Source organism: Abrus precatorius, unplaced genomic scaffold, assembly GCF_003935025.1.
Source record: "Abrus precatorius isolate BTA unplaced genomic scaffold, Abrus_2018 Scaffold4, whole genome shotgun sequence".
Classification (NCBI taxonomy): Eukaryota; Viridiplantae; Streptophyta; class Magnoliopsida; order Fabales; family Fabaceae; genus Abrus; species Abrus precatorius.
Window position 1 is genome coordinate 9665725 of NW_020874384.1, and position 26562 is coordinate 9692286.

The 26562-nt window shown below is 35.4% G+C and overlaps 3 protein-coding genes across 3 annotated transcripts; 1 reads left to right on the top strand and 2 right to left on the bottom strand.

The window, feature by feature from the left end:
* Positions 1–6683: 6683 nt before the first annotated feature.
* LOC113866001 lies at positions 6684–8464 on the bottom strand. The gene is made up of 3 exons (XM_027500863.1): positions 8251–8464; positions 7472–8136; positions 6684–6968 (listed from the first exon to the last, which is right to left on the bottom strand). Exons 1-3 carry the CDS (start codon positions 8462–8464, stop codon positions 6684–6686), a joined length of 1164 nt encoding a protein of 387 aa, XP_027356664.1.
* Positions 8465–14078: 5614 nt separating this feature from the next.
* On the top strand, positions 14079–15817 carry LOC113866093 (FT-interacting protein 7). The gene is made up of 2 exons (XM_027500983.1): positions 14079–15602; positions 15713–15817. Exons 1-2 carry the CDS (start codon positions 14079–14081, stop codon positions 15815–15817), a joined length of 1629 nt encoding a protein of 542 aa, XP_027356784.1.
* LOC113864273 (threonylcarbamoyladenosine tRNA methylthiotransferase) lies at positions 15706–25863 on the bottom strand. Its single transcript, XM_027497818.1, has 12 exons — positions 25601–25863; positions 25493–25531; positions 25319–25410; positions 24830–25079; positions 24520–24639; positions 24361–24436; positions 23973–24181; positions 23787–23895; positions 23193–23285; positions 18711–18871; positions 17659–18174; positions 15706–16015 (listed from the first exon to the last, which is right to left on the bottom strand). The coding sequence occupies exons 1-12, from the start codon at positions 25763–25765 to the stop codon at positions 15842–15844; spliced, it is 2004 nt and encodes a 667-aa protein (XP_027353619.1). The 5' UTR covers positions 25766–25863; the 3' UTR covers positions 15706–15841.
* Positions 25864–26562: the final 699 nt, after the last annotated feature.

Below are 26562 nucleotides of genomic sequence, written 5' to 3' on the forward strand. Positions count from 1 at the left end.
AAAAACTAGTCGCCTATGTTAGGTTATGGCCTTCCAAGTGACTTTTCAGGATGAGCGTCTATGATATTTTGCCTTGCTACAATTGACAATGTTTCTATAGTGTTTCAAAACTAGTGCCACTTGCGTAGATTTTTGTCTTTTTTGAGCTCTTGAATTCATGTATTTTTGTCTTTTTCCTATTGACTTGGACATCAAATTGTAATTTTGTATAATAAATGTGTTCCAGTTGGGTTAGGCTGCTTTTGATATTTTTGTCTATTATGATTGAGCCTAATTCCAAAACACTTGGTATCTGGACAATTTTAATCCTTCATCTCTTTTTTGCTTCACCAATCAAACTGACTTTCTTTGTATTTGAAGTATACCTCAAAGTAAATATAAATTTCTTAACCAATAAACTTGTTTTTACTTAGCTATTTTTAGCAATCCTTTAACAAGTATAAGTGTGACGACTTAGAAGTAAAAAATATAAACTTTGAAATCCTTAAATAGAAAAGGTAAACACTTCACAACTATTATTTTTTTTTATTATTTATAGGTACACATTTTTTTATGCACACTAACATACTCTTTTCTTTCAAAATATAAGTTAAAGTCAATCTCAAAATAAATTAAGTTTCTTGCTTAAGACATTTTAAATTTAGAAATTTTTTTATTATAACACCCTCATCTTCGCTATCAAAATTATCTTTTAAATAATCATTTTTAATGACTGAAAGAGTTTCACTTGTTAGAATTTCTTATAAAAATATTACGGGCTATAATCAATTATGATTTTTTATTTTGTCAAAAAACAAACTAATATTAAGATCCATTTGATGATATTTAAGCCCGCTAATAATATGATCAATTATTTGAGCTTTAGACACTTAATGTTGATCTAGAATGGAATTCAGTGTGGGTCTAACCTCTAGGTCCATGATGGGAAGTGCTTAGGATTAATAAACATAGTGGCTCAGTCCCCTTTGATGTCACGGTAACACATTCTATTGCTCTCTAGGTTTGCCCCATTGAGAACCTAAGATTAGGAGAGCGTGATTAGACAAAGAAAGTTCTTGGCTTCTTGCTAGAAAGGAATCACATCCCATGTAAGTTTATGCACAATCAATGATGTCTACAACAAGTAGGTGACTCTACAAATTGCTCTTCAATTGATATTCTAAATTCATGTAATTAGATCTTATTAAATTTTTCCTTACGTTTGGTATCAGAGCCTGAATTACATGATTTGGAATTCAATTATTAACCTTTAATCAATCTGAATTTGAATTAAATTATGCGTAATGTATCATTTTCTTTTGCTGTTTGTATTCGGTGATGTTTTAATAAATCAATATTATTTGCATTGTTAATATATTACCTATTTTGCGTTTGACGTATCAACGATGCTTGTATTCAGTTATGTTTTAATTTTGTTTATCTATTGAATTATTACCTATTTGTGTCATTAATATATATTGAATTGTAATGTTGATTCTGAGAATTGCTACTGCCTCTAAATGAATGAATTCAAATTCACGTTAAAAAATTTTCCGCTGCCATTGTTATTACATATATTTCAATTACTGCAACATATTGCCTATTATTTTAATACTTTTCAACTACGTTTATGTGTTTAATTCAAATACATCTACTGTTTTCAATTTTTTCACTGCGTGTATTTCAAATGCATTGCTGAGATATCACTTTGTTGTTTTCACTTTAAAATTTAAAATTCTTGTTACATTATTATGACAAGATATTCTATCTCACGTATACTTGCATTATAATTGATGAGATTACGATTACTTATTATTCAAATTTCTGCTGTTATAAATTTATTATTAATATTTAATTGTTATTGTTTAAGTATAAACATGTTGTGAATGTAATTGATGATTAAAGAACAACAAATAAGAACAACTTTGATGCATTCGTTTGTTTCATAACTTGGACAAAAGAATATTGATTCCTGTGCAAGGAATTTTGTGGATTGCTATAAATTGTTACCACCAAAGTGGGACCATTTGTATTGGTTCATAAAGTTTTTTTTGTAATTTAAGGAATGTTTTTAATCTTTGCATGTGATTGTCTGCCCAAAAGGGGTAGTTGAATGTATAGGTTGAAAGTTGAATTTGGATGGAGTTACTGGAAAATGCATTAAGTTGAGAGATTTATCCGCCTAAAGGGGACAATTTTTTGAGCTTGGTGTGTGTTCATGGATTAACCCACCTGAGGTATTGGCCTGAGTAATCACCTTGGTTAGTGTATTCTACCAAAGGAGAATATGCTATTTTATGGGCCTCACTTTGATAGCTTATTTTTTCATCTTGAGCTATATCTTGTCTTATGATATGATCTAATGCGTTAATGTTTTATCTTATCAGTGAATTTTTCTATGAATAATTGTTCTGCATCTATTGAGATCCTAACTGGGTCAAACTATAGTAAGTGGAAACAAAATTTGGACTTCTCTTTGGAAATTGCTGATCTTCACTTAGCCTTAAGTGAGATAAGCCTACAATTAATGCAAACAGCACACTTGAACAAAAGGAGCATTTAGCTCAATGGAAGAGGTCTGACAGATTGAGCTTAATCGCTATCAAGAGAACAATCTCTAAACATCTTTTGAGTGGTCTTCCGGAGAAAGGTACAACTCTGCCCATAATACCATTGGTGCAAATTGGAGTGTGAACGACCTCATTAACAAGTATGTTGCTGAGGAAGAGAAACTTAAGAAAGAAAATATTGACATAGCCCTTTTATCTATCCATAGTAAACCCACTTCTGGCCAAGAAAATTAGAAAAATGCAAATAAGTCTTCTAATGTTCTCATCAATATCGAGGTTCAGTAAAACCAGGTAAGAGTCAATGCCACAATGTAGGAGAACCTAAACCAACAGTCTTTAAGAAGAATATTTGGTATTTTTGGTGTAAAATGAAAGGACATAAGAAATTTGATTGTGAAAAGTTCAAGGCTTGGCTAAAGAATAATAACAAATCTAAAGGTAATTTTCTAGCTCTTATCTATTATGAATCTAATCTAGTTGATGTTCCTATAGACTCTTGGTGGATTGATAGTGGTTCCACAACTCATATTGGTGTGTCGTTACAAGGGTTCAAATTCTGAGGGAGCCCAATTTAAGGGAAAACAAGCTCAAGGTAGAAAATGATCTTGAAGTCTTAGTGAAGAAAGTGGAAGATGTCAATTTAGTTTCAAGTTGTAGATTTGAGTTGATTTTGAATAATACATTTTATGTACCATCTTTTAGGATAAATTTGATTTCTGTTTCTTGTTTAGATAAACTTGGTTTTAATTTTATTTTTGGAGATAGAAAAATAAATTTGACATTGAACTCCCGAATTGTTGGTTATGGACTTTTAGTTGATGGTTTATATAAATTGTCTTTAACTTCTGATGATACTTCTTTATCTTTAGTCATTGAAAATTGTGTTGCTAAAAGATCTTAGGTTGAGGAAAAATCCTTAATGTTGTGGCACAAACGTTTAGGTCATATTTCTAAGGAAAGAGTTGAAAGGTTGACAAAGACAAATATACTACCTTCATTGAATTTTGATGATTTAGGAACTTGTGTAAGTTGCATTAGGGGAAAGTTTACTAAGACAAAAAAGAAATGTGCAATTAGGAGTACAAACCTCTTAGAGATCATTCACACTGATATAAGTGGGCCTCTAATTCCTACAACTTGTGATAAAACTTATTTCATTACATTTATTGATGATTTTTCCTGATATGGATATCTTTATTTAATTAAAGAAAAGTATGAAGCACTTGATGTTGCGATGTGGCTGAAATAGAGAGTAGAAAATGTGTGATTTGGTGAAAATAATTGTGTTTGGAGTGAAATGTGAATTGATTGTGGGGTTGACATACCCTTAATTGAGAATGTGGGCGAGGATGTTGAGGAATGATGATTGAATAGTGTAAATGTTGGAAATGGATATAGATGACCTGTCGATATCTTGTATGATGGAATAATGACATATGTGCCGAGTATTGTGAATGAATTATGGACCTGTGTGCTATGTACTGTAAATGAATGTGGGCCTCTGTGCCGTGTAATGTGAATAAATGTGGGCAAAGTATTGTCGTGTATGATATGCTATGAATGTTTCAGAAATACACTAGAGGTGTGGAAGATGGGGACGGTAAAAATACCTTAGGGAAAAAAGAGTAGTGGTTACACCACAATGAGAGTGGGTGCACCACAGGCTATACACTCTCCTCCTGACTTGACCTCTGATCACTACCTTTGCAGAGCGACCCGTGACTGCCCACGCAGTATCCGTGAGGCAGGGGTAACCGGCAATCATTCATGGTGTGAAATTGTGATCACAGTGTCACAGTGGGCGTGGCTAGATGCGGTAAGCGCACGTGTGTAAAATGTTGGTGCAGTGAATGCACCAGTTGTGTTTTGAATTGGGATAGATGATGAATGATGATTGTGATTGTGATTGAGATTGAGATTGAGATGCTTGTATTGTGGATGCATGATTTAAAATATGTTAGAAAATATGTAGTATTTGAGGTGAGTCTTTATGTTTATGTGTGTTAGATAGTGTAGAGTACTCACCCTTATATTTATTTTCAGGTGACCAAGATAATCAGCATCGGACTCAGTGAAGGAATGATGAATTGCTATAGGACTTAGATTGTATTTTAAAATTTTTTATGTAATTGAATTAGTCCTATAGCAGTCTTTGATATAAATTTGTAATCATTTATTGTTTTGAACTGTTTTATGAAGCTCTTGATAAGATCTTTTTATTGAAATGAAAATTTTATTACTCCCATTCTGCGAAATTATTACTTAAAATTATTTTAAGATGTTACAACCACACTCTACACAGATGACTAGTCTATGAAATCAGTAGTATTCGTAACTATGGAAGGAATTGTATTAATAAAGGATGCAATTATCGCTATGATTCGATATTGCATGATTTTGTTAGATGGAGTCTCAATTAAGTGCTATATTTTGGGATCATATGTTTGTGACCACATGTTATTAGCCTGAGGTTCATTTTTTTTTTAAATTTCAAAAATTATAAACTGCACAATTGATTTTGTCCAAGTAAAAGAATGTTAAAATTTCTTATAAAATTTATTATAGGTTATAATTAATTGTGATTTTTTATTTTGTCAAAAAATAAGTTAATATTGAAATTCATTTGATAATATTTAAGTCCACTAATAATGTGATCAATTATTTGAGCTTTAAACACTTAATGTTGATCTAGTGTAGAATTCAGTGTGGGCTTAACCTCTAAATCCATGATAGAAGTGCTTAGGGTTAATAAATATAGTGGCTAAGTCCCCTTTACCGTTACAGTAACACATTCCATTGTTCTCTAAGTTTGTCCCATTAAAAACCTAAGATTAGAAGAGAATAATTAGGCAAAGAAAGTTTTTAATTTTCTGCTAGATTCTAGAAAGAAATCGCATCCCAAATAAGTCCACGTAAGTGACTCTATAAATTGCTCTTCAATTAATATTCTAAATTCATGTAATTAGATCATATTAAATTTGTGCTTAAATTATCATTATTATTATCAAAATTACTATCATCCAATGACTTGTTGCTATCATTATCACCAACAAAGTCTTTCATGATTAGTTCTTCTTCAATTATTAGTTCTTGCTCTTCATTTCCTTTTAATTTCATCAATTCAGTTAATATAGATCTAAATTTTTAAAAGTATTAGTTATGAATTCTACTTGTAAAACTGGATTTTTTTTCAAGCCTATCCACTACCATCTTCTTGGCATCTGTATGTATCAATCAAATGCTCCACAAAATATTTCTACTCCCTCAATTAGCATCCTTTGAAAACTTCAATACAATTCAATGATCTCAAACTATTGTCGAATTGGATAATTGTCCTATACTAGATAAAATTCTAACTTTGTCAAATTCGATTCTCAATTAGTTTTTTATTTTTCTATCTATATAATGATATGACCTTTCAGTTATTTAAAAAGAATTTAAATCAAAATTATATAAAAATCACGTTCTTAACTCAAAATCATACACTGAATACCACCGAAATTGAGAAAATCCCAAACTATATATTCGAGTTAGGACGTTAGGACCACGTACACTTCTCCCAACGCATGAGAAGCTAGCGAGTAACACCTTTTTTCCTTTTGACCCTCCCCTCAAAAGATTCTTCCCCATACTTTCGTGGATTGCTAGATTGAGATTCTACATTTGTCTTTCGTGTGCTCTCTCAGAATAAATAAGCATAAAAATTGATAAATCTACCGTAGATGTCTTCCATACTGGGGAATGATGAACTAAGAACAGAATATATTTTGTACATTTGAAAAGCTAATTAATGGAATTTTATACTACTAGTGCTAGCTATAATATTGCATATCATGTCTGTAAACTCAAGTGGAAGGTCCACTCCTGTAGTTGGATCAAGAACAGGTTCAGGAATTACTCTCGATTTAACCATGATCGAAGCAATGCAACAAAGTGTTCTACACTACCGGTATTTGACAACCCAAATTAAATATACTTTACGACAAGAAGTGGTAAAAACTGTATTCATATAGCTGCAATATTGGAGTCTCAAACCTGGAAGATACAAATCTAGAGACTACAGTCTTTGCAAATATCAACACATATACAAACAACACAGAAGACAACCATGACTAAAAAAAAGTATTGTTGGGTTTAGCAAGTACGGTGAACACGGTGTGCCAAATGAACCAGATGCCAAGTAAGAGACATGAGATTGAGGATATTTAGGAGTGAGGAATATGAATTCAATTTCTTCAGTTTGTCATTCAGCTTGATTATCCTTGATCTCACTGCATCCTCATCTGTCCTCTGCGTGGTTGTGGAAGGTTCTTTAGGATCAGCTGCTTGCTGAGGCTCTTCCGTTCTACTACCTTCACCCCTCAGATCCGTTCTGCCTCTTCCTTCTTCTTTTTCTATTTTTATCCTTTCGAACATCAACTGATCATTAAGGAGGAAAAAATATGAATCAATTTGGTATTTTAAAACTAATAGCCACAATCACCAATTTCTTCAAGATGTGATTATTAAAAGTAAAACTAAGCAGAAATTGCTTAGTGAATCATAAAATCACCGAGAATTTAAGAAAACTAAAGATGTTGCACAGGAGATTGATTTCATTGTTTCACTTCCAATAGAACAGATCAATTCAATGCAGAAAGTTGAGGACTCAATAAGATAGAGACCCGTTGGCTACCACTTTTCGTTCCTTGCTTTTTATATAACCATTAAGCAATCAAAACAGACAAAGCGATTTATAAATTTAATGCGAACCCAACTTATGCAAATATGTACAAACTCTGTAGCTAAAGAAGTATTGATTTTCGTCATTCAGAGGACTCAATAAGATAGAATCCAGCAACCATATTTCATGATATTAGCAACATTTGAAGAACATGGGAAAAAGTAATTAGTTAAAATTAAAACAACAGTGGGTGGGATACCTTAGTGGCCCGAGGCTCCAAGTAAAGAGAATTGACGAAAACAGTGAAAAGCGAGGCCAAAAGGTTATAAGCTTGCAATGCTTCAGCCTTGTTGAGAAGCAGTCTCTTTGGATGGCCTAAGACATGGCCCAACAAAGCGATCCCAATACTATAAGCCATAACCCGGAAATAAACGGGGTAAATTTTACTCTGCACCACTGCAAATTGTTGCCTTGGCATAGCCCTGGCCAACACATAGCTGGAGATAAACGTAATCCACACACACATCCCATAAGCCGTGGCAAACCCCAGCAAACTAGCCACCCCCATCACAGAACCGAGGGTCTCCATGGATCCTAAACTGCACGCAACACGCTTCATTGCGTCTTTGGCGTCCCGCAAAGTGTCCCTAGCTTCTGAAATGTTATTAACTATATGCTCCTTTAATATTTCTGCAGTCTCTTTGGTGTGTTCCTGGACATCATGGGCTTTATCATACACCGTTTCCTTAGCCTTTCCAAGTGCATCGGCAACAGTGTCACCAACTTGGCGTGCAGCCTCCTTGTTGGCAGCAATCATATCCTTCTTCTTGTGGATGGCCTCTTGAGCCTTGTCCTTGGTCTTGTCCATTGCGTCGGCTATCTTGTGCTTGCATTTTCCATAGGCATCGCAAATGAGCTCTTTTGGTGCATGCAGAAAGGTTGCGTCTTGTGGGTGCTGTGAAATGCCTTGACCCAAGTTAGGGAGAACCGAAGCAGCCTCTTTGATCTTATCTCTGGCGCTGTCTAGAACTCCTCCATCGTCATGATGGGTGGGTTGTTCTGGAGAGATTGAGATTTTTGTGTTCTGATGGCCATCTTGGTCGTATTCAACAACCACAACTCTGTGGCCTTCTTTGAAAATGGTGCTCGCTCCTTGCTTCTGCTGCTGCTGCGTGTCTGGGGTGGCACTTGGAGAGAAAATGCCCGCTGCAGCGAGTGAAGCTAACACCAGACTCAGCCCTAAAACATTCATCATTCTTCTTCTTCTTCTTCCTCCTCAAATTGCACTGCTTTTGCTGTTTCTTTCTAGGATTGGTTCGGTTATAAGTCTCGAACTCGGTAGGGTAAACGGACACGTTGCATGATGAAATGGAATCACAGACCGCCACGTGTAATGCGACCTCGCCAGTTGCCCACGTATCATTCTTCGTGTCGATATGCAAGCGCGGGACGAGTCTAGACTCGGGATTCCATTTCCCCTTTTTAAAATCTAGAAATTGAATATCAACGGATGTAAAAGCAAATTAAATTATGATAAAAAAATATATAATTTTTAAGAATGAAAGAGAAAATTAAAATATTTTTTAATTAATCTAAATAATTTACCAATCTTAATGCATTAAAAATTAAGATTATATATATTTGCTGTATCAGTAAAAACATGATTTTGCTGGTTTGAATTCATTTTTGGCATAAAGCAAAATCAGAATAACAACATATAGTCATATGCATTTGTAAATACTAATTTTTAAGCTTGCTATCCTTTCACCAGAGGTGACCATGCCTGGAAGTAGTACTGTTATTTTCTTGTGATAATGATGCATTAGCCTCCTTTGATTAATGAATCTTAGAAGACGATTGTAACAAATGCAGTGTTTTAGCAGATACTGTTTTTTTTCTCTCTCAAATTTTCATTCCAACAATATACAATAAATGCGTAATAAAATATCAAGCATGCATGCTCAATATTAACACAATTTGAAGGTAGTTGTAATAGTTTTTTTTTTTCCTTTCAAATTAGCGTAAATCTAAAGATGGATCTGATAATAAGAATGCAAGAAAAAGAGCAGCAAATGTACTAGACAAAAAATGGAGGGAAGATAAATGGTAATTACAATAATCGTATTGAGTTTTTCTTCTTTTTTTTTTTTTTATCTTAAATTGCAATGAATATGTGAGCCCCTTCCCCATAACGGATACCTCTGAGTCCAGCCCAATAAATCAGCCCGGCCCAGGAATATAACTCAGTCTATTACACAGAAAACCAGCGAAAGCGATGCCACCAGTGAATCCGAAACGACAATAAAAACAGCCTGGAAAAGAAGCTTCCCCATAGCCATATGTTTATAAGAGTGTAATTGGACCCGTGGAGATTTTTTTTATATGGTATTTAAAAATTATATATATTAAAATATTATATATTTTTAAAAATTATAAAAATATAAAGTTTAAAAATTACGAATGATAATTTTTAGTGTAAGTACAAAAATTTAAAAAAATATGAAGTCTAAAAAATTGTTAATATTTTCCGTATTCTAATACATTTATAAATTAACAATTCTTCAATATAGTCAAATATAATATTAATATTTCACAAAAATAATATAATATTAATAGTCACAAAAATGTTGAGTAGTATTCTTTTAATACGATGTTTTTCTGTTATACAATCAAATAAATCTTAATTTTTTTTTCATATATATTAGTTTGATTTTTAAATGTTTAAATTCAACATTAAAACTTATTAAAGTTAGATTTTACCTTTTAAATCCAAACCAATTTATTATTTTGTTATTTATTTGGATAAATTAATCGGGTTTGCAAGTAAACCCGCACTCGCTTACCCCTAATATGTTATCATGATAGACATGATGTGATACAAGAGAAAGAGGAATATCTTAGAAACATAATCTAAACACTATTTAAATGGTTTCACGTGATAATTTAAGCTTTTGAAATTATTAGTTTATGATATGCTATCAGAATTTTTCTGATTAAATAATAGAAAGAATATATTTACTATATTTAGAATATACAAAATAAGATATTTTATAAAATAAAACTTACACTTTCAGAAATTTAGAATTAATCTTAAAAGTCCTGGTTAACCAAATGATAAAATATGTTTGAATTTGACCTAACGTTTTATTTTCTAATAATAATAGTTTAACTTAAACACAAAATAAGTAAACTCATTCCAACTCTTTTTAAAATTATGTACTTGTTATTACATGCATAATCTTAGAAATACATTTTATACACTTCTTAAATTAATTTTTATATATTTTTAAATATTTTAAAAATTAAAAATATCTATATTTTTTAAAGGTAGACAACTAATTCTTATTATTTATTATACGTATTTAATATAATATAAACGGTTGAGATTATTTTACGATAAAAATAATATAAAATATTTTCTTAGTCTTGAAAAGTACCACAAAATTATGTATATAAAATTATAAGTTAAATTTGTACATATTTAATATAAAAGTAATGTTTGTTACTGTTTCACAGTAAGAATAATATAGAATACACTCTTAATTTAGAAAAATATCATAATAATTAATTATTTTAAATTAACCAGAGTTGTAAGGTGAAGCATCTAATCACACTTATAAGCTCTAAACAAGAGTGGTCCCTTGGTGCATATTAGTCAAAAATGGAGTTAGGTGGTCATTTGGAAGAGAGAGTAGGAGAAGGTTTATGGTCCCCTCAAAGGCCTTAGAAGTTGATATAAAGGCTTATGCAGAGGCAAAGACGAATGGGCTACTTTATTGGGGTATATTCTTGAGGCCCAGTTACGTTCTTCTGAAAAGGTTAAAGAAGAATGTGCACTTGGCATGTGGTGCGAAACCAACTTGGCTTGCAAATATTTAAGAAACATAACACGTACCATCAATACGACACCACACATCGCTTTCACCATTTCATTTATAGGAAATGAATTGCTGTTCACAGCCTCACCGCATCTACCTCAATCATTCATCAAACCAAAATCTATTATTATTGCTGTTTAAGGTTTTATATTGAAATTAAGATCCTGTTCATTCATGTTTTATAAATATTTCTTCAAGAATTGTAGAATTATGTAACAAATAATATGATACTTAATATATATAAAATGATCGATTATATATTTTTTATTTTTTCATATATCTCTTCGTGGTTTTTTGTGTCATTTTACTATTTATAAGGGTTAATTGATAATAAAAAATAAAAAAATGGTTATAAGACCATGCGTATTTTATCTTTTATCGAAGTTGAGAGCAGTAAAATATTTTTTTAAATATTTAATACAATTACACAGGAAAGTAAAAAGCTATAACCGAGAAAAATGTAATTTATTTTCTTTAAAATTTTCTAGACCCTTCGTAAAATATATTTCAGTTTACAAATTTTTTTAATAATTTCTCAGTTTTAGAATCAAAGAAAGTATTATTTTTTATTTTTAAAAAAATTAAATAACGTTAATATCAGTTGATAATGTAAGAAAGTTTAAAGAAACATAGGTATTTAATAGGAAAAAAAACACATTTATTACTTATTTTATAATGTAATTAAAAATATTAAATACACCTTAAGTCTCAATACTCTTAAAAGAATTAACAGTTCCGTAATAAAAAAAATTGTTTGGCTAAATTCATTTCATTGAATATGGCAGTAACCGTATAAGACATTATTAATGCTGTCCTTTTACGATTGTTTATGTTGAGAAAAGTAAAAAGATAGGTAGATGTACAACTGTAACAAATAGTATTTATTATATTTTTCTTAAACTCAATTTTAAGGATTAAAGGTAAAAAAATTATAAATAAATTAATTAATTTATCTAACTTTTTTATTTATTTTTTATACATACGAAACTTTGGCCGAATTCTATGTTTTAATATAACTTTTTATGAACGCAATGTAACAAAGAAAGAAGAGAAAGAAAAGCAGAAAATAAGGAAAGGCGCAAAGACACGCAAGCGAACGTTACACTGCTTATCTGTTGGATTGGACTCACGCACAAACCTTAGCTATTCAGAAATCAGAATGCTGGTCGCTTCACTGTTAATGTATTATTATATTCAGTTATGTGGCCATCCATCTACGCTCCTTCTTTACATCTACGAACAATATCACTGTTTCAACATCTTGTCTTGTTAATAAAAATAGTTAAATTTTATATTAATTAATGTAAAATAATTCTATTTTAATACTTGATTTTGTTGATGAACAATGTTATTTTCACGCTGGTGTCTATATTAAACATCTTGTACAACTATAACATAACTGTTTTGTATTATGTATAAGGTGTTTGGTATAAATATTTAAATTAAATGTTAAAATAATAGTACTTATTGATAAAAGAAAGCTATATTTATGATGTATTTTAATTAGTTAACACGGTGAATAATACATTAAAAGTAAACTGTTTTAATGATAAAAAAGAGACAAAAAAGAAAAAAAATAGTTTTTTTAATGTATTTAAGAATATGCAATAAAAATAATTTTTATAAAAATATAATATTTTAATACTATTATATTAAATCTTATAAATTTTCACTAAAATGTTAAATATAATTTTTATTATATCTTTTAAAATATTAGTTTAAAAATGATAAATAAAATAAGAAAAAAAAACAGAAAAGAAGAGTAAAAAGAGAGAGGAATGGAGAGCGTAAATGCGAACCGACACGCACGTTTCGAAGCAGAGACCGGAAAGGTTTGGGTCCATTGTATGACAAAGCAAACCTGCCCACAATTAAGTTAGGTCTCAAGTTTCGTTGACTCTGACTCACCCAAGGTCGCGGCTTACGCACCCTTTTCCCATGTTTTTCTTTTTAAAAAATGTTAACTTTACTCTCAGAAAAATATTGCATTAAATATTTTTAATACACTCTTGTATTAAATTTATGTGACTCGAGTTCTCTTCTTTTGAATTAGGCAAGGCCTGTTTATGTGAATTTCACGTGAAAATTTAGTAAAAGAACGAAAATATAGCGTGGAGTTGTAAAAAGCAACAACATAAAAGTCACAAAAGTTGTATTTGTTAATTACTGTATTATACGAGCAAAAGCAAATTTATTAGTTTGCGGAGCTTTTGGACAAAAGACTTTGACAGGTTTTGTTTTGGGGAGAGAGAGAGAGAGAGAGAGAGAGAGACAGTGAGAGACCCCTCTCCTTTGCCCCTTTGAATAATGGATCTGCCTTAATTCCTTTGAAAGGGAGATATCCCCATCAAAAGTGAAATCTGCTTTTTCTTTCAAAATTGTTTATTAAAAACATTATAGTGCTTGAATGTTCTCATACTTCCCCATCTGGCCCACCTTTTTTAATTATTTTTTATTATTTTTATTTCATCCACCTAAACTTTATCCTCTTCTTCCACCCCACATCATGACAATCGAAATCAAACAACCCACCCATAGATTAATAATTAAATCTACAAACAGCTACCAGCACCTCTGTAAGAACAAAAGATTAATTCTAATAATATATAAAAAATCATATTAATATACATAATTATTATGTTACATGTAAATCTACAAAATAAAAAGAGCACATGAAATTAAAGAAGTGTAATTGTGTATGGTTTTGGTTGGGAAGTGTCCTGATCCTGAATCTTCTATCCAAAAAGCACATCAACCTATAAGCAAAGAGCGGTAGAATGAAAGTGTAGCGATGGAAAGGCACATGAAAGAAGGGGCCACCGAATAGCAATACATATCCGCATTTCTTTCTCTCTCTCTCTCTCTCTCTAACACTCCAAATGAGCATCTCATCACCACCGCTACCGCCAACTCTGTCTACTTTTTCTTTTCTTTTTTTTTTTCTTCACTCCTACTCTTTGCTTTAATTGAATTGAATCATTTAGAAGGATGAACAAGCTGGTGGTGGAAGTTTTGAATGCCAGCGACCTCACACCCAAAGATGGGGAAGGCTCATCCAGCCCCTTTGTAGAGATTGAATTTGACGGGCAAAAGCACAGAACTCAAACAAAGCACAAAGACCTCAACCCTTTCTGGAATGACAAGTTTGTTTTCAACATTAATGACCCCAGAGATCTTCCACACAAAACAATTGAAGTGGTTGTATATAACAACAACGATCGAAAAGGTAGCAACCATAAGAATTTCCTCGGAAGGGTGAGAATTGCAGGCGTTTCTATTCCTCTGTCCGAGTCTGAGGCTGACGTGGAACGCTACCCGCTTGAGAGACGCTTTCTATTTTCCAACATCAAGGGAGTTATCGCTCTTAGATTCTATGCGGTTTATGATCACACGGTTCCTCCCCCACAACCTCAACCTCAACCTCAGCCACAACCACCACCACAAGCAGAAGCAGTGGAACCCGAAGCCGAACCTTACGAGGAGACTCCCTTGCAAGAAATAGACACTAACATGATAGACGAGGAAAGCGTGGTGGGTGATGGCGAGAAGAAGAAGAAAAAGAAGAAAGAAAAGGAAGTGAGGACTTTTCACTCCATTCCTGCAGCAACAAAGGCTCCTCCTCAACCCAACGTGGCACAGAGGGTGGATTCTGCGAAAGCTGGGCCACCCAACGTGATGCTGATGCAGATGCCGAAGCAAAACCCAGAGTATGCATTGGTGGAGACGAGTCCACCCCTTGCAGCACGCTTGCGCTACAGAGGAAGAGGAGGGGATAAGATATCGACCACCTACGATTTGGTGGAACAGATGCATTACTTGTATGTGAATGTGGTGAAGGCAAGGGATCTTCCGGTGATGGATATATCGGGGAGTCTTGACCCTTATGCCGAAGTGAAGCTGGGAAACTACAAGGGCGTCACCAAGCACTTGGAGAAGAATCAGAACCCTGTTTGGAAGCAAATATTCGCCTTCTCCAAGGAAAGGTTGCAATCCAATCTGCTTGAAGTGACTGTGAAAGACAAGGACATTGGAAAAGACGATTTTGTGGGTAGAGTTACGTTTGATCTCACAGAGGTTCCTCTTCGGGTACCCCCAGATAGCCCCTTGGCTCCTCAATGGTACAGATTGGAGGACAAGAAAGGGCTAAAAGTGAATAATGGAGAAATCATGCTCGCTGTTTGGATGGGAACACAAGCAGACGAGTCCTTCCCTGAGGCCTGGCACTCTGATGCTCACAACGTTAGTCACTCCAACCTCTCAAACACTCGCTCAAAGGTATATTTCTCACCCAAACTTTACTATGTTAGAGTTCAAGTGATTGAGGCTCAAGATCTGGTCCCTTCCGACAAAGGAAGAGCACCCGACGCTATTGTTAGAGTGCAATTGGGGAATCAGATAAGATTCACCAGACCTTCTCAGATGAGAACCACCAACCCCATTTGGAACGATGAGCTCATGTTTGTGGCGGCAGAGCCGTTTGAGGATTTCATCATTGTGACGGTTGAGGACAGAGTGGGTCCCAGCGTAGAAATCTTAGGAAGAGAGATCATATCGGTGAGAAGTGTTTCTCCCAGACACGAGACCAGCAAGCTCCCCGACTCTCGCTGGTACAATCTGCACAGGCCCAGTGCAGTTGGAGAGGAAGAAACCGAGAGGAAGAAGGAGAAATTCTCGAGCAAGATTCACCTGCGAGTGTGTCTGGAGGCAGGGTATCACGTACTGGATGAGTCCACGCATTTCAGCAGCGATCTTCAGCCATCATCCAAACACTTGAGGAAGAAAAACATTGGAATTCTGGAACTTGGGATACTTAGTGCCCGGAATTTGCTACCCATGAAGGCCAAGGAAGGAAGGACTACTGATGCATACTGCGTGGCGAAGTATGGGAACAAATGGGTTCGAACCAGAACTCTGCTAGACACACTCTCCCCTCGATGGAACGAGCAGTATACGTGGGAAGTATATGATCCCTGTACAGTGATCACAATTGGGGTTTTTGATAACCACCACATAAACGGGAGCAGTGATGCGAGAGATCAGAGAATTGGAAAAGTAAGAATCCGGTTATCGACTCTGGAAACTGACAGGGTGTATACTCATTTCTATCCCCTGCTGGTTCTCTTACCCAATGGCCTCAAGAAGAACGGAGAGCTTCACTTGGCGATAAGGTTCACTTGCACTGCTTGGGTCAACATGGTGGCTCAGTATGGGAGGCCTTTGCTTCCCAAAATGCATTATGTTCAACCAATACCTGTGAAGCACATTGATTGGCTTCGCCACCAGGCCATGCAGATTGTCGCAGCTCGCCTCTCCAGGGCCGAGCCTCCCCTCAGACGCGAAACAGTTGAGTATATGCTTGACGTGGATTACCACATGTGGAGCCTTAGGAGAAGCAAAGCCAATTTTCACCGCATAATGTCGCTGCTCTCCGGAGTTACGGTGGTGTGCAAATGGTTCCATGACATTTGCACATGGAGAAACCCGGTGACCACGTGCCTCGTTCACGTCTTGTTCTTCATACTGGTTTGCTACCCGGAATTGATTTTGCCCACCATTTTTCTCTACTTGTTTGTGATTGGGATTTGGAATTACCGGTTCAGGCCAAGGCATCCACCACACATGGATGCGAGGCTCTCACAGGCTGAAGCTGCCCACCCGGACGAACTGGACGAGGAATTCGACAATTTTCCCACTACAAGACCTTCTGATATCGTGAGGATGAGGTATGACAGATTGCGGAGTGTGGCAGGGAGAGTGCAGACTGTGGTCGGAGACTTGGCTACGCAGGGAGAAAGAGCTCAAGCCATATTGAGTTGGAGAGACTCCAGGGCTACCTCTATCTTCATCATCTTCTCACTCATTTGGGCTGTGTTCATCTATGTTACTCCCTTCCAAGTGGTTGCAATTCTAATAGGCCTCTACATGCTGCGTCATCCTCGGTTTAGGAGCAAGATGCCGTCCGTACCTGTTAATTTCTTCAAGAGATTGCCATCCAAATCGGATACCATGCTATGATGCCCCCCTTCCATTTTTCTTTTCTTTTCTTTCTTTCTCATCCAATTATTATTGTGCACAAATAATATGTATCAATAAACAGACCTGCACCATTACACGTAAATCAAAGAGGGTATAAATAGTACAGCAAATATGTGCATAGTCACCCCTCCACTGTCACTGCCAAAAGCACACTTCCGTTTTATGAAAGTATGTATATCCCAAAGCTTCATTTTCAGCTGTGATAATAAATATTTCTTCATGTTCGCAACAGCTTTATTTAATTACGAAATGCAGTACTTCCTATTATTGTTAACCGCGACAGGTAACTATTGCAAAGGTATGGGCAGTGTTGATGATCTAAAACTAGCAAGCAAGTTCCCTCTCATAAAACAATCCTCAAAAGGATTTTCTATGAATCAAATCATATCAATACATTAAATACCCGCGAAAACACTTTATGAAATCCAAGCAATTTATACACGTCAAAACTTTGGAATACAAAATTCGGAAAAAAATAAAAATAAAAATTAACGGCCTTCTACTGGGACCAGATAACATTGAATGTACGAGCTACTATTAGAGCAATAATCGTCAAGATGCTGATAGATATTCCGCACAAAAGAGCCTTGTCAACGAGGTCCCACTTCCTTCCGCTTCCTTCTTGTTTTTGAACAGATCCTGACACAAGCTCACTCTCTACCCTTTTGTGCAGATGCTTCCGCTTCCTCAGTATCCATCCGATGAAATTTCTTTTGTTTTGATTCTGTAACACTACAGTGCCTCTTGAATTATCACTCTTACCATTGACAGTACTCTGACTGCAGCAGCCGTCATTTCCACAAGCACAGGATTCTGGCTCTACTGAGATTCCACTAGTCTTGGCTGGGCTATAGCAGAGAGAAGGCATATCCTGATTAGGAACCAGCTTGTTTAGAGCTTTATTCCCGCTTACATGGTTGACCTTCTCAATTACTTCCCCAAAAACTGACCACCTTCCCACAGATGTTATCTTAACCGTTGCTGAAGTTCCCAGCATATCGTCTGGAGCAAGCACAAGAACTTGTATATATCCTTTCGTATGGCCAACCTTCGGCATCGACAAATAAAATAATTAGATGATAGGTACCACAAATAAATACGTAATATATAGAAGTCACAAGTTCAATATAAAGAGTGCTTCAGAGCTTTAAAGAGTTCACATTTTATAATTGCAAGTTCGCAACAAAAAGTAAAAAACAACATTCTTCTTCCTCCCATCCCATCCCACCCTCTTTTATGATCTAGAAGAGGCCCCAAACCCATGGTTATGCTATAGGAGTAGACCTCTTCCAACACCCTTGATGTGTTGAAGATTCCAGGCCCATGGAAAGAAAGCAAGAGAGTTTTGGAGCTACACCAATTTAATTCCCAAAGATTGTAATTAGAAACCAAAAACTGTGGTTTTCAATATTACTCTTGATAAATGTAATGAGCTAAAAAGATGGAAAAGGAAAAAAAAAAAAAAACCTTATCTCTCTTTCAGCCCGTCACGCACATGAATGCAGCAAATGACCCACTTTAATGGAATAAATTTAAAGGCAACAAAAATCAATTTTTTATTCAAGATCTACCACACTGCCTTACCAAGTGAACTCCATCAGATGCAATATCAGTAATCCAAATTCTTTCCACTTTGCCTTCCATCCCAGAGTATGGTGTGAAGGATTCAAAGACATTTGTCAGTTCACGGCTTCTTCTCTTCACCACATTACTTGGAACCTTCTTCATCCTTGCAGCAGGTGTCCCTATTCATTTTTCAGTATTATTATTATTATTATTTCTCAGGAGTAAGGAAAATTATTTTAAAACAAAGTAAAGAAATCTCCTGGTAAAGGCATCTTATATGAATGCGAATATGCTATCAGGCCTTTGGTCTGGTGGTGGTAATCTGGATGGGCAAAATTTGTACGCATCAAACTCAAACCTAGTGAATGCAAATTTTCCAATGCCCCAACCCCCACCCCAGTACTGTAATAGTTTTTCTTTTTAAATCCTAACATCCAATCAGTTAAGAGAAAATGTATTTATCAGTGCAAATGTGACTCACTAAATTCAGATGTCAAGAAAAGCAATTAACCAAAATCACCTAAAATAGAGAGACTGGGGGAGAGAAAAAGTAAGCAGATCATGTACCCTGTATCATTAATAAACAGGAATTTCTGCATTTTCTTTGTTTGTTCATAATAATTAGAAAAAATGTTAATGACAAAACAATAGTTCACATATGCACCTCTCAATAGTCATTCAAAAGGATGGGGTCATTGCATGGCCCTCAAGAATGAGTACCATACAGTAGCACCTTTCAAAAAGAGTAAAATGATAAATGGAAGAACTTCGCATGACTACTTAATGCATTTATTAAGACAGTCAGTGACCTTCCAGTTATTGGGAGCACTTCTTGATCGCAAGGAACATTTCTTTATAATCTAGGGTTAGTTTTAGCATAAGCAAATTAAATCATGTGTTAAAGTTGGAAATAGAATTTGCAAGAATTATAGGATCTAAATATTCTTATCAAGAATCAATGTGATTCTTGATAAAGAAGTTGTATTATTGATGAAAAGAGCTCAGATTACAAACAAAACTGAAGGTAGAGAGAAAGAATTTCCCCAACTGATTCTAACAATCAGTTCCAACCTTTTCTCCCGAAAAAAACAGCCCCCTACAGAGGAGCATAACCTTTTATTTATATCTTTTCCCTAACTAACTACCATCATCAGTTAGTTATTTTGCCTCTACTTACAGCCTGGAACCCTGGAACAGCTAAGAGTGGCAAAACCACCATAGCATTTATCAGTTGTTGAAATGCTGCAGTAGCCTCCTCGCACCAATAAAACCTGTCTTTCTTAAGCAAATCAGTAAGAGGTTTGGCTATTTTGCCATAACCTTGCACAAATCTTCTGTAATACCCCGTGAGTCCAAGGAATCCTCTTAAGCCTTTAACATCCTTTGGTATAGGCCAATTTCTCATTGCAGCTACTTTGGCCTCATCAGCCGCTACACCCTTCTCTGAAATAACATGCCCCAAATACTCCAAGCTTTTCTGTCCAAAAGTACATTTCTTCAAATTAGCTTTTAGAGAATTATCCCTTAAAGCCTGCAGCACTTGTTGCAAATGGTCTATGTGAGATTGCTCATCTTGGCTATACACCAAGATATCATCAAAAAACACCAAAGCAAACTTTCTCAAATAAGGTCTAAGAACCTCGTTCATCAATGCCTGAAATGTTGAGGGCGCATTGGTTAAACCAAATGGCATGACAACAAACTCAGTGTTCCTCATGAGTTCTAAATGCTGTCTTTGGTATATCCGTCTCCTTCATTCTTATTTGATGGTAGCCAGATTTGAGATCAAGTTTAGTGAAAATAGAAGCCCCTCCATTCTCATCCAATAACTCTTCTATAATCGGAATAGGAAATTTATTGGGAATAGTAATTTTGTTTAAAGCCCTATAATCCACACAAAATCTCCACCCTCTATCCTTCTTTTTGACTAATAAAATAGGGCTAGAATAAGGACTGATGCTATGTCTTATAACTCCCGCAACCAACATTTCCATCACTAATCTTTCAATCTCAGTTTTCTGATAGTGAGGATACTCGTAAGGCCTTAAATTTGGAATTTCGGCTCCCTCCTTCAAATGTATTGCATGATCGTGTCTTCTACTAGGAGGTAGACCCTGTGGATCTTGGAAGACATCCTGGAAACCTTGCAACAACTTCTGCACATCTGTTGGAATTTTCTGCTCAATCTTTTCCGAATTAGTTGTTGTTCCACATTGCAACAACAGACCTTCCCCCTCTGATTTGAGCACTTGCATGAATGCCCCAAAGGACAATTCAGTCTTGGTCATAGCAGGATCCCCTATCACCTTGAGCAACTCTCCCCCTTGCCTCAAAGTCAGTTCAAGTTTGCCAAAATCTGCCTTAACTTCTCCCAAACTGGCCAGCCATTCTAACCCTAGCACCACATCAATCCCTTTTAGTCCAAAAAGATAGAAGTCTAGGACTATTTTGATCTGTTGCATCATCATCATTATCTGAGTACATTTTCCCTTGCATTTAATTTTATGTCCATCTCCCACCCCCACTATGTATGACGATGTGTCTTCCACTCTCAACTCAAGCTGCTCCACCAATTCCCTTGCAATAAAATTGTGGGAAGCTCCACAATCAATCAGGATGACAATAGACTTATCTCCAATTTGCCCTCCCACCTTCCAAGATTTGGTCGTAGTGAATCCAGTCATTGGATACAGAGACAATTGCAATGCATTGAAATTCCTCATCACTGTTTGATTCTCATCTAAGCCTTCCTCCTCTTCATCCTCTTCTAAAATAATCATCCTCAATTGTTTATTTTTGCACCTATGCTCCCAGCTATAGGGCTCATCACATCTGAAACATAGCCCCTTTTTCTCTTTTCTCCCTCATTTCAGCTCCGGTGAGATGTTTAAACTCTCCTCCTCTGCTTCTTGGTCCCTCCCTTGACTGTCCTGAATTTATTTGTGGAACAGTTACCCCCAAACTCACAGGTTCTCCCTTCTTTTCAATCATATTCTTAGATTCCAGCATCACAGTTCTATTATAAGGGCCATTTCTATAATTGCCATATGCTCTAAAATTTTGCGAATTATTCTTCTTGTTCAAAACAGCATTCTTCTGTTCAATCATCAACGATTTTTGAATTACCTCTGAAAGTGTATTGAGTTCATAGAGTCTCAACTCTACTTGCATTTCTTCCTTAAGTCCGTTCATGAAAATGCCTTTGACAAATTCTTGATCTATCTCTCTCAACGCCCCCACATATTTCTCAAATTCTTCTACAAATTCCTCTACGGTTCCTGTTTGTTTCAAGGACAACAACAATTCAAATGGATTTTGGATCATAGAAGGCTGGAACCTCCTAATTACAGCATACTTAAACCCCTCCCAATTAGGGTTTGGGTTGCATTGTTCCCACCACTGAAACCAGCTCAACGCCCTTCCCTCCAAAGCTACCATAATAGCCTGCATCTTCTCCTCATCAGTCACGCCTTTCACAACAAAATACCTCTCTAATCTATGAGTCCACCCATACGCATCCTCTCCTGCGAAAACTGGAATTTCCAGTTTCCTCCATTTTCCAGAATCGATATGCTCTGCTCCAAAGCTTCCTCCAATTGTCTCACGTTCATGTCCACTGGAGGCGTCTTCTTGGCCTATCCCTAATTTTGCTGCAATGGCCATCAATAATTCCTCATTCTTCTTTGTTCTTGCCTCAGTTAATTCCAATCGCGTCATCATCTCGCGTTCTTTCTCCCATTCATCAGAATTTCTTGCCATGCTCCTCGTTCTCACGCGCTGCTCCAATTAGCTTTTCAAGGCACCAAGATCGGTGCTTTGATACCAGTGTTAAAGTTGAAAATAGAATTTGCAAGAATTATAGGATCTGAATATTCTTATCAAGAATCAATGTGATTCTTGATAGAGAAGTTGTATTATTGATGAAAAGAGATCAGATTACAAACAAAACTGAAGGTAATGGGAAAGAATTTCCCCAACTGATTCCAACAATCAGTTCCAACCTTTTCTCCCCAAAAAAACAGCCCCCTACAGAGGAGCATAACCTCTTATTTATATCTTTTCCCTATCTAACTACCATCATCAGTTAGTTATTCTGCCTCTACTTACAGCCTGGAACCCGCCTGGAATACACGTGTTTAATTGGAGGTCTTGGCCTTACTAGCTGACCGACTCTATCATCATGAAAAAGGGTAATTCAATGCACAAGGGTTTCACAAGCATGGGGTTTGGGAAGCTCAAAAGTATACAACCTTACCCCTTTAAGCACAGTTGCAACTCATAAGGCAGTAACTACCCCCACCCTTCCCTTGGTCGGGAAGAAAAAGAAAGAAAGAAAACAAACTGCAAGTACACAGCACCATGTGGAGCATGGATCTAAGACACCGTAACCTTACTTCTAAACTATACTACAAACTTGGTAGTTGGTACCTATTTTGATTTCGTCCTTAAAATGAAGTTATGATTGTTGCATTCAATATGAAGTTATGTCAGATCACATACCTGGTCGGGGATAAAATTGTGAAATATGAACTTGAGGGAACTTGTACTCTTTAATAAGGTTGACAGTTTGCACAAAATCTTCATCAGTTTCACCTAAAAAATCACAAGAAATAAGTGTTACTAAGATCCATGCACTAACTTTCTTTTTATGCTTTCTAGATTATCTATATCAATACCAAACCATTTCAATCATAAGGCCACTGATTAAGGAATTAAAAGTATAAATGTTTTGTTAGAAAATGTAAAAATGTACTCACTCCTACATTTTATTTTAATGCATTCCAACACAATTGTCAATAAAAAGTTTATATTTACTGATTCCTTAACCATTACCCTTAGGCCACTGGTTAGCAAGACCCTAATCTTATATGCAACGAGAATGTTGTTTCACATTTCCAATTCATAAATGACCCAAAAATTTATTATGTTGTCATTTATTCAGTCAGTGTATAAGAATCTCAAGCTTAGACCTACAATTTGGCATGTTTTTGGACTAAATAACTCACAATTTCAAGAGTTATTTTAACACTTGATGTTTATTGCACATAAAATTACACATGGCAGGAAAAAGTATATAACAGAATATTCACTAACCAGGAAATCCACATATAATATCAGTGGCAATCTGCATCTCTGGCACAAGCTCAGTTAGGGTATCGACAACAGTCCTGAACTCACTCACAGTATATTCCCGATTCATTGTCTGAGACATTCAGGTTAGTCAATATATTATTTAGCATATTGTTGTATACAATCTTATTAATACTTTTTATGACTTACACTCAAAATAGTATCACTTCCAGACTGAACTGGTACATGCAGAAAAGAGTACACACATGGATGTTGCAAAATCTCCGCTATCTCTTTCAAATGCTCAAGGATATAAGGTGGATTAGTCATTCCAATACGCAGCATTGTGCTTGCATCAGCTGGTAGTTCTGCTACCAAGGCATTCAATAAAGTTGGAAGATTGACACCAATGTCACGACCTGTAAAACATCATGACCCAAGAAATCAGTGACATAAAACCCTATCTCAATTTTGTAACATTTTTTAATAACCTAATTGTCTAGAGTGCAAGTTAATAGGACATTTCTCAAGATCCGGTCCAAAAATATCTTAAATTAGTCAAAGATATTGAAGGACTCTGACCAAAATTAGAAATTACCATATGCCCCGGTGTCTTCACTGCTAAGCCATATCTCTTTAACTCCTTCAGATATGACAGATTTTACACGCCCAACCTGCATAAATGATGAATGAATTTAAAAGAGCAAACTGAGAATAATAAACACAAACACATATAGCTCACTATCATTGTACTTACAAGGCTATCAATTGTGTAACTTCCTAGGTGACCACGGGCATGCTTTGTCTTGCAATAAGTGCAAGCACCTAAACAACCAACATTAATAGGAAGAATCTCAACAAACTTGTTCTTCCTCACCTGTTAACAGAAGTACAGTGAACAATCTATCCCCACATTTGCAAAATTCATGTTAATATACACTATAGTATGCCAGAGCATAAAACACACCATACAACACCTGATTTAGAAAATAAAAATATACAAGATAATTGAGGCAAGGAAGAAATCTCCATACAAAATGAACAGGAATAACGAAATAAATTCAAACCTTTGGAAGGTCAAGTGCTGGCAATTTCCTACGGGTCAAGAGCCGTACTTCATGACCTTTTAAAGTCTCCTCCACAACTTCAACAACGCGATCAATTTGCTGGACTCCAACTATGCTGATCCCGTCCAGCTCTTTCAAATCTCGACTTCCTTGTGGAACACAGCCAGCAACAACTAGTGGTTTATTTGAAGATTTTCCTTTTGTTATGATGGTATCCATGGCAGATTGACTTGGGGATTTCACTGTGCAACTGCAGCAGTAATTATTTAACATGATTTTCTCTTCATAAGTATATACGGTTTTCTAAAAGATGATGCATTCATGTTACTATTCAATAGTTTGTTTGATGATTTCTTCGCCCCAATGACATACATATTCATTAATACAAACAATAGATATCAGAAGAATAACCTTGTTCTAGATTCTAAGATACATTGAGTGCACAAAATAAAATAAAAGTAAAGAGCATGAATGAGAGAGAAGGCTGACGTGTTTATAAGCCAGAGATCTGCTTCGTCAGGATTATCGCTCAATGAATAACCGAAAGCCGAAAGCTGACCAGCCATATATTCACTGTCACTCTGTTCAAATAAAAAACTCAACTTCACTAAGCTGAAAGCATAAAATCGTAGTGAATTAAGATAAGATGTGAGAAGCACTTGCCTGGTTATGAGAGCATCCAAAGGTCTTCATGTAGATAGTCTGCGGGAACAACCACAAACAGTTAGAAATTAGAAAAAGACAGAAACAAAAAGAATAATGCGATGAGACCTGAGTGCCAGGGATTGCAGGCGAAGGCGAAGGCGAAGGCGAAGCGAGTTGATTCCGCTTGGTCCCACCGCCAACGCCAACGCCAACAGCCGCTGCTAACGGCAAACGAAAGCCCGGTGGAGATGCAGTTCTGCTTCCAATCAGCAAATCCTCAATGTCTTCCATTCCCTCTGCCCTAAACGATTTTCCTTTGGATGCCTCAAAGGGAAAGACCAAAAACAATACTACTCTCTCCTATGAACACTGCCCACCCTAAAAACCTCTTTTTTTCAATCAATTTTATTGCCAATCCTCCTATTATCAATTTTATTCAATTTTTCTTTTATATTCTTATTTAATACTCTCTTAACTATTAGGATAATAATTTTAGTCATTTTAATTTCTTCCTGGGTTAAATAATGCTGCACACCAACATTATGAACTATATTATCTTTAAAACGTGATCCTCCTCCTCCTCATTGTTAGTTTTCAAATTTGCATATACATTTTAAATATAAAATCATAAATATAAATAGCGAAAGTTATAATTTGTTGTTGAAAAATTTCAAAGAATTCAATAATTATAATTTTTTAATTTATAAAAATATTTTAAATAGATATTTTCAATTAAAAATATTAACTCTATTAGAAAAATTTGTTTTTTTGGGTGTCATGTAATGAGCACAGTTTACTATTGTCTTTCTTAAGTTTCTTGGTTCTCCTTTCTTTTATCTTCCTTTTCTTCTCTTTATGATCTTCATCTTCGTTTATCAAATAAAAAGAGTCTTAGTATTAACACAATCAAATTGAATAAACAACACCACTGTATCAGAGAAGTGCGTCAAGCTTTTCTGTGTTATCTCAAACCCAAATAATTATGACTAAATTTTTGTTCCCATCTAACTCCTACCATGAAAAATTAACCCCTTGCCATTTGCAAAGCTTGAATCGCAAGCTTAAAAAGCAAAACGACGAAGACTAAA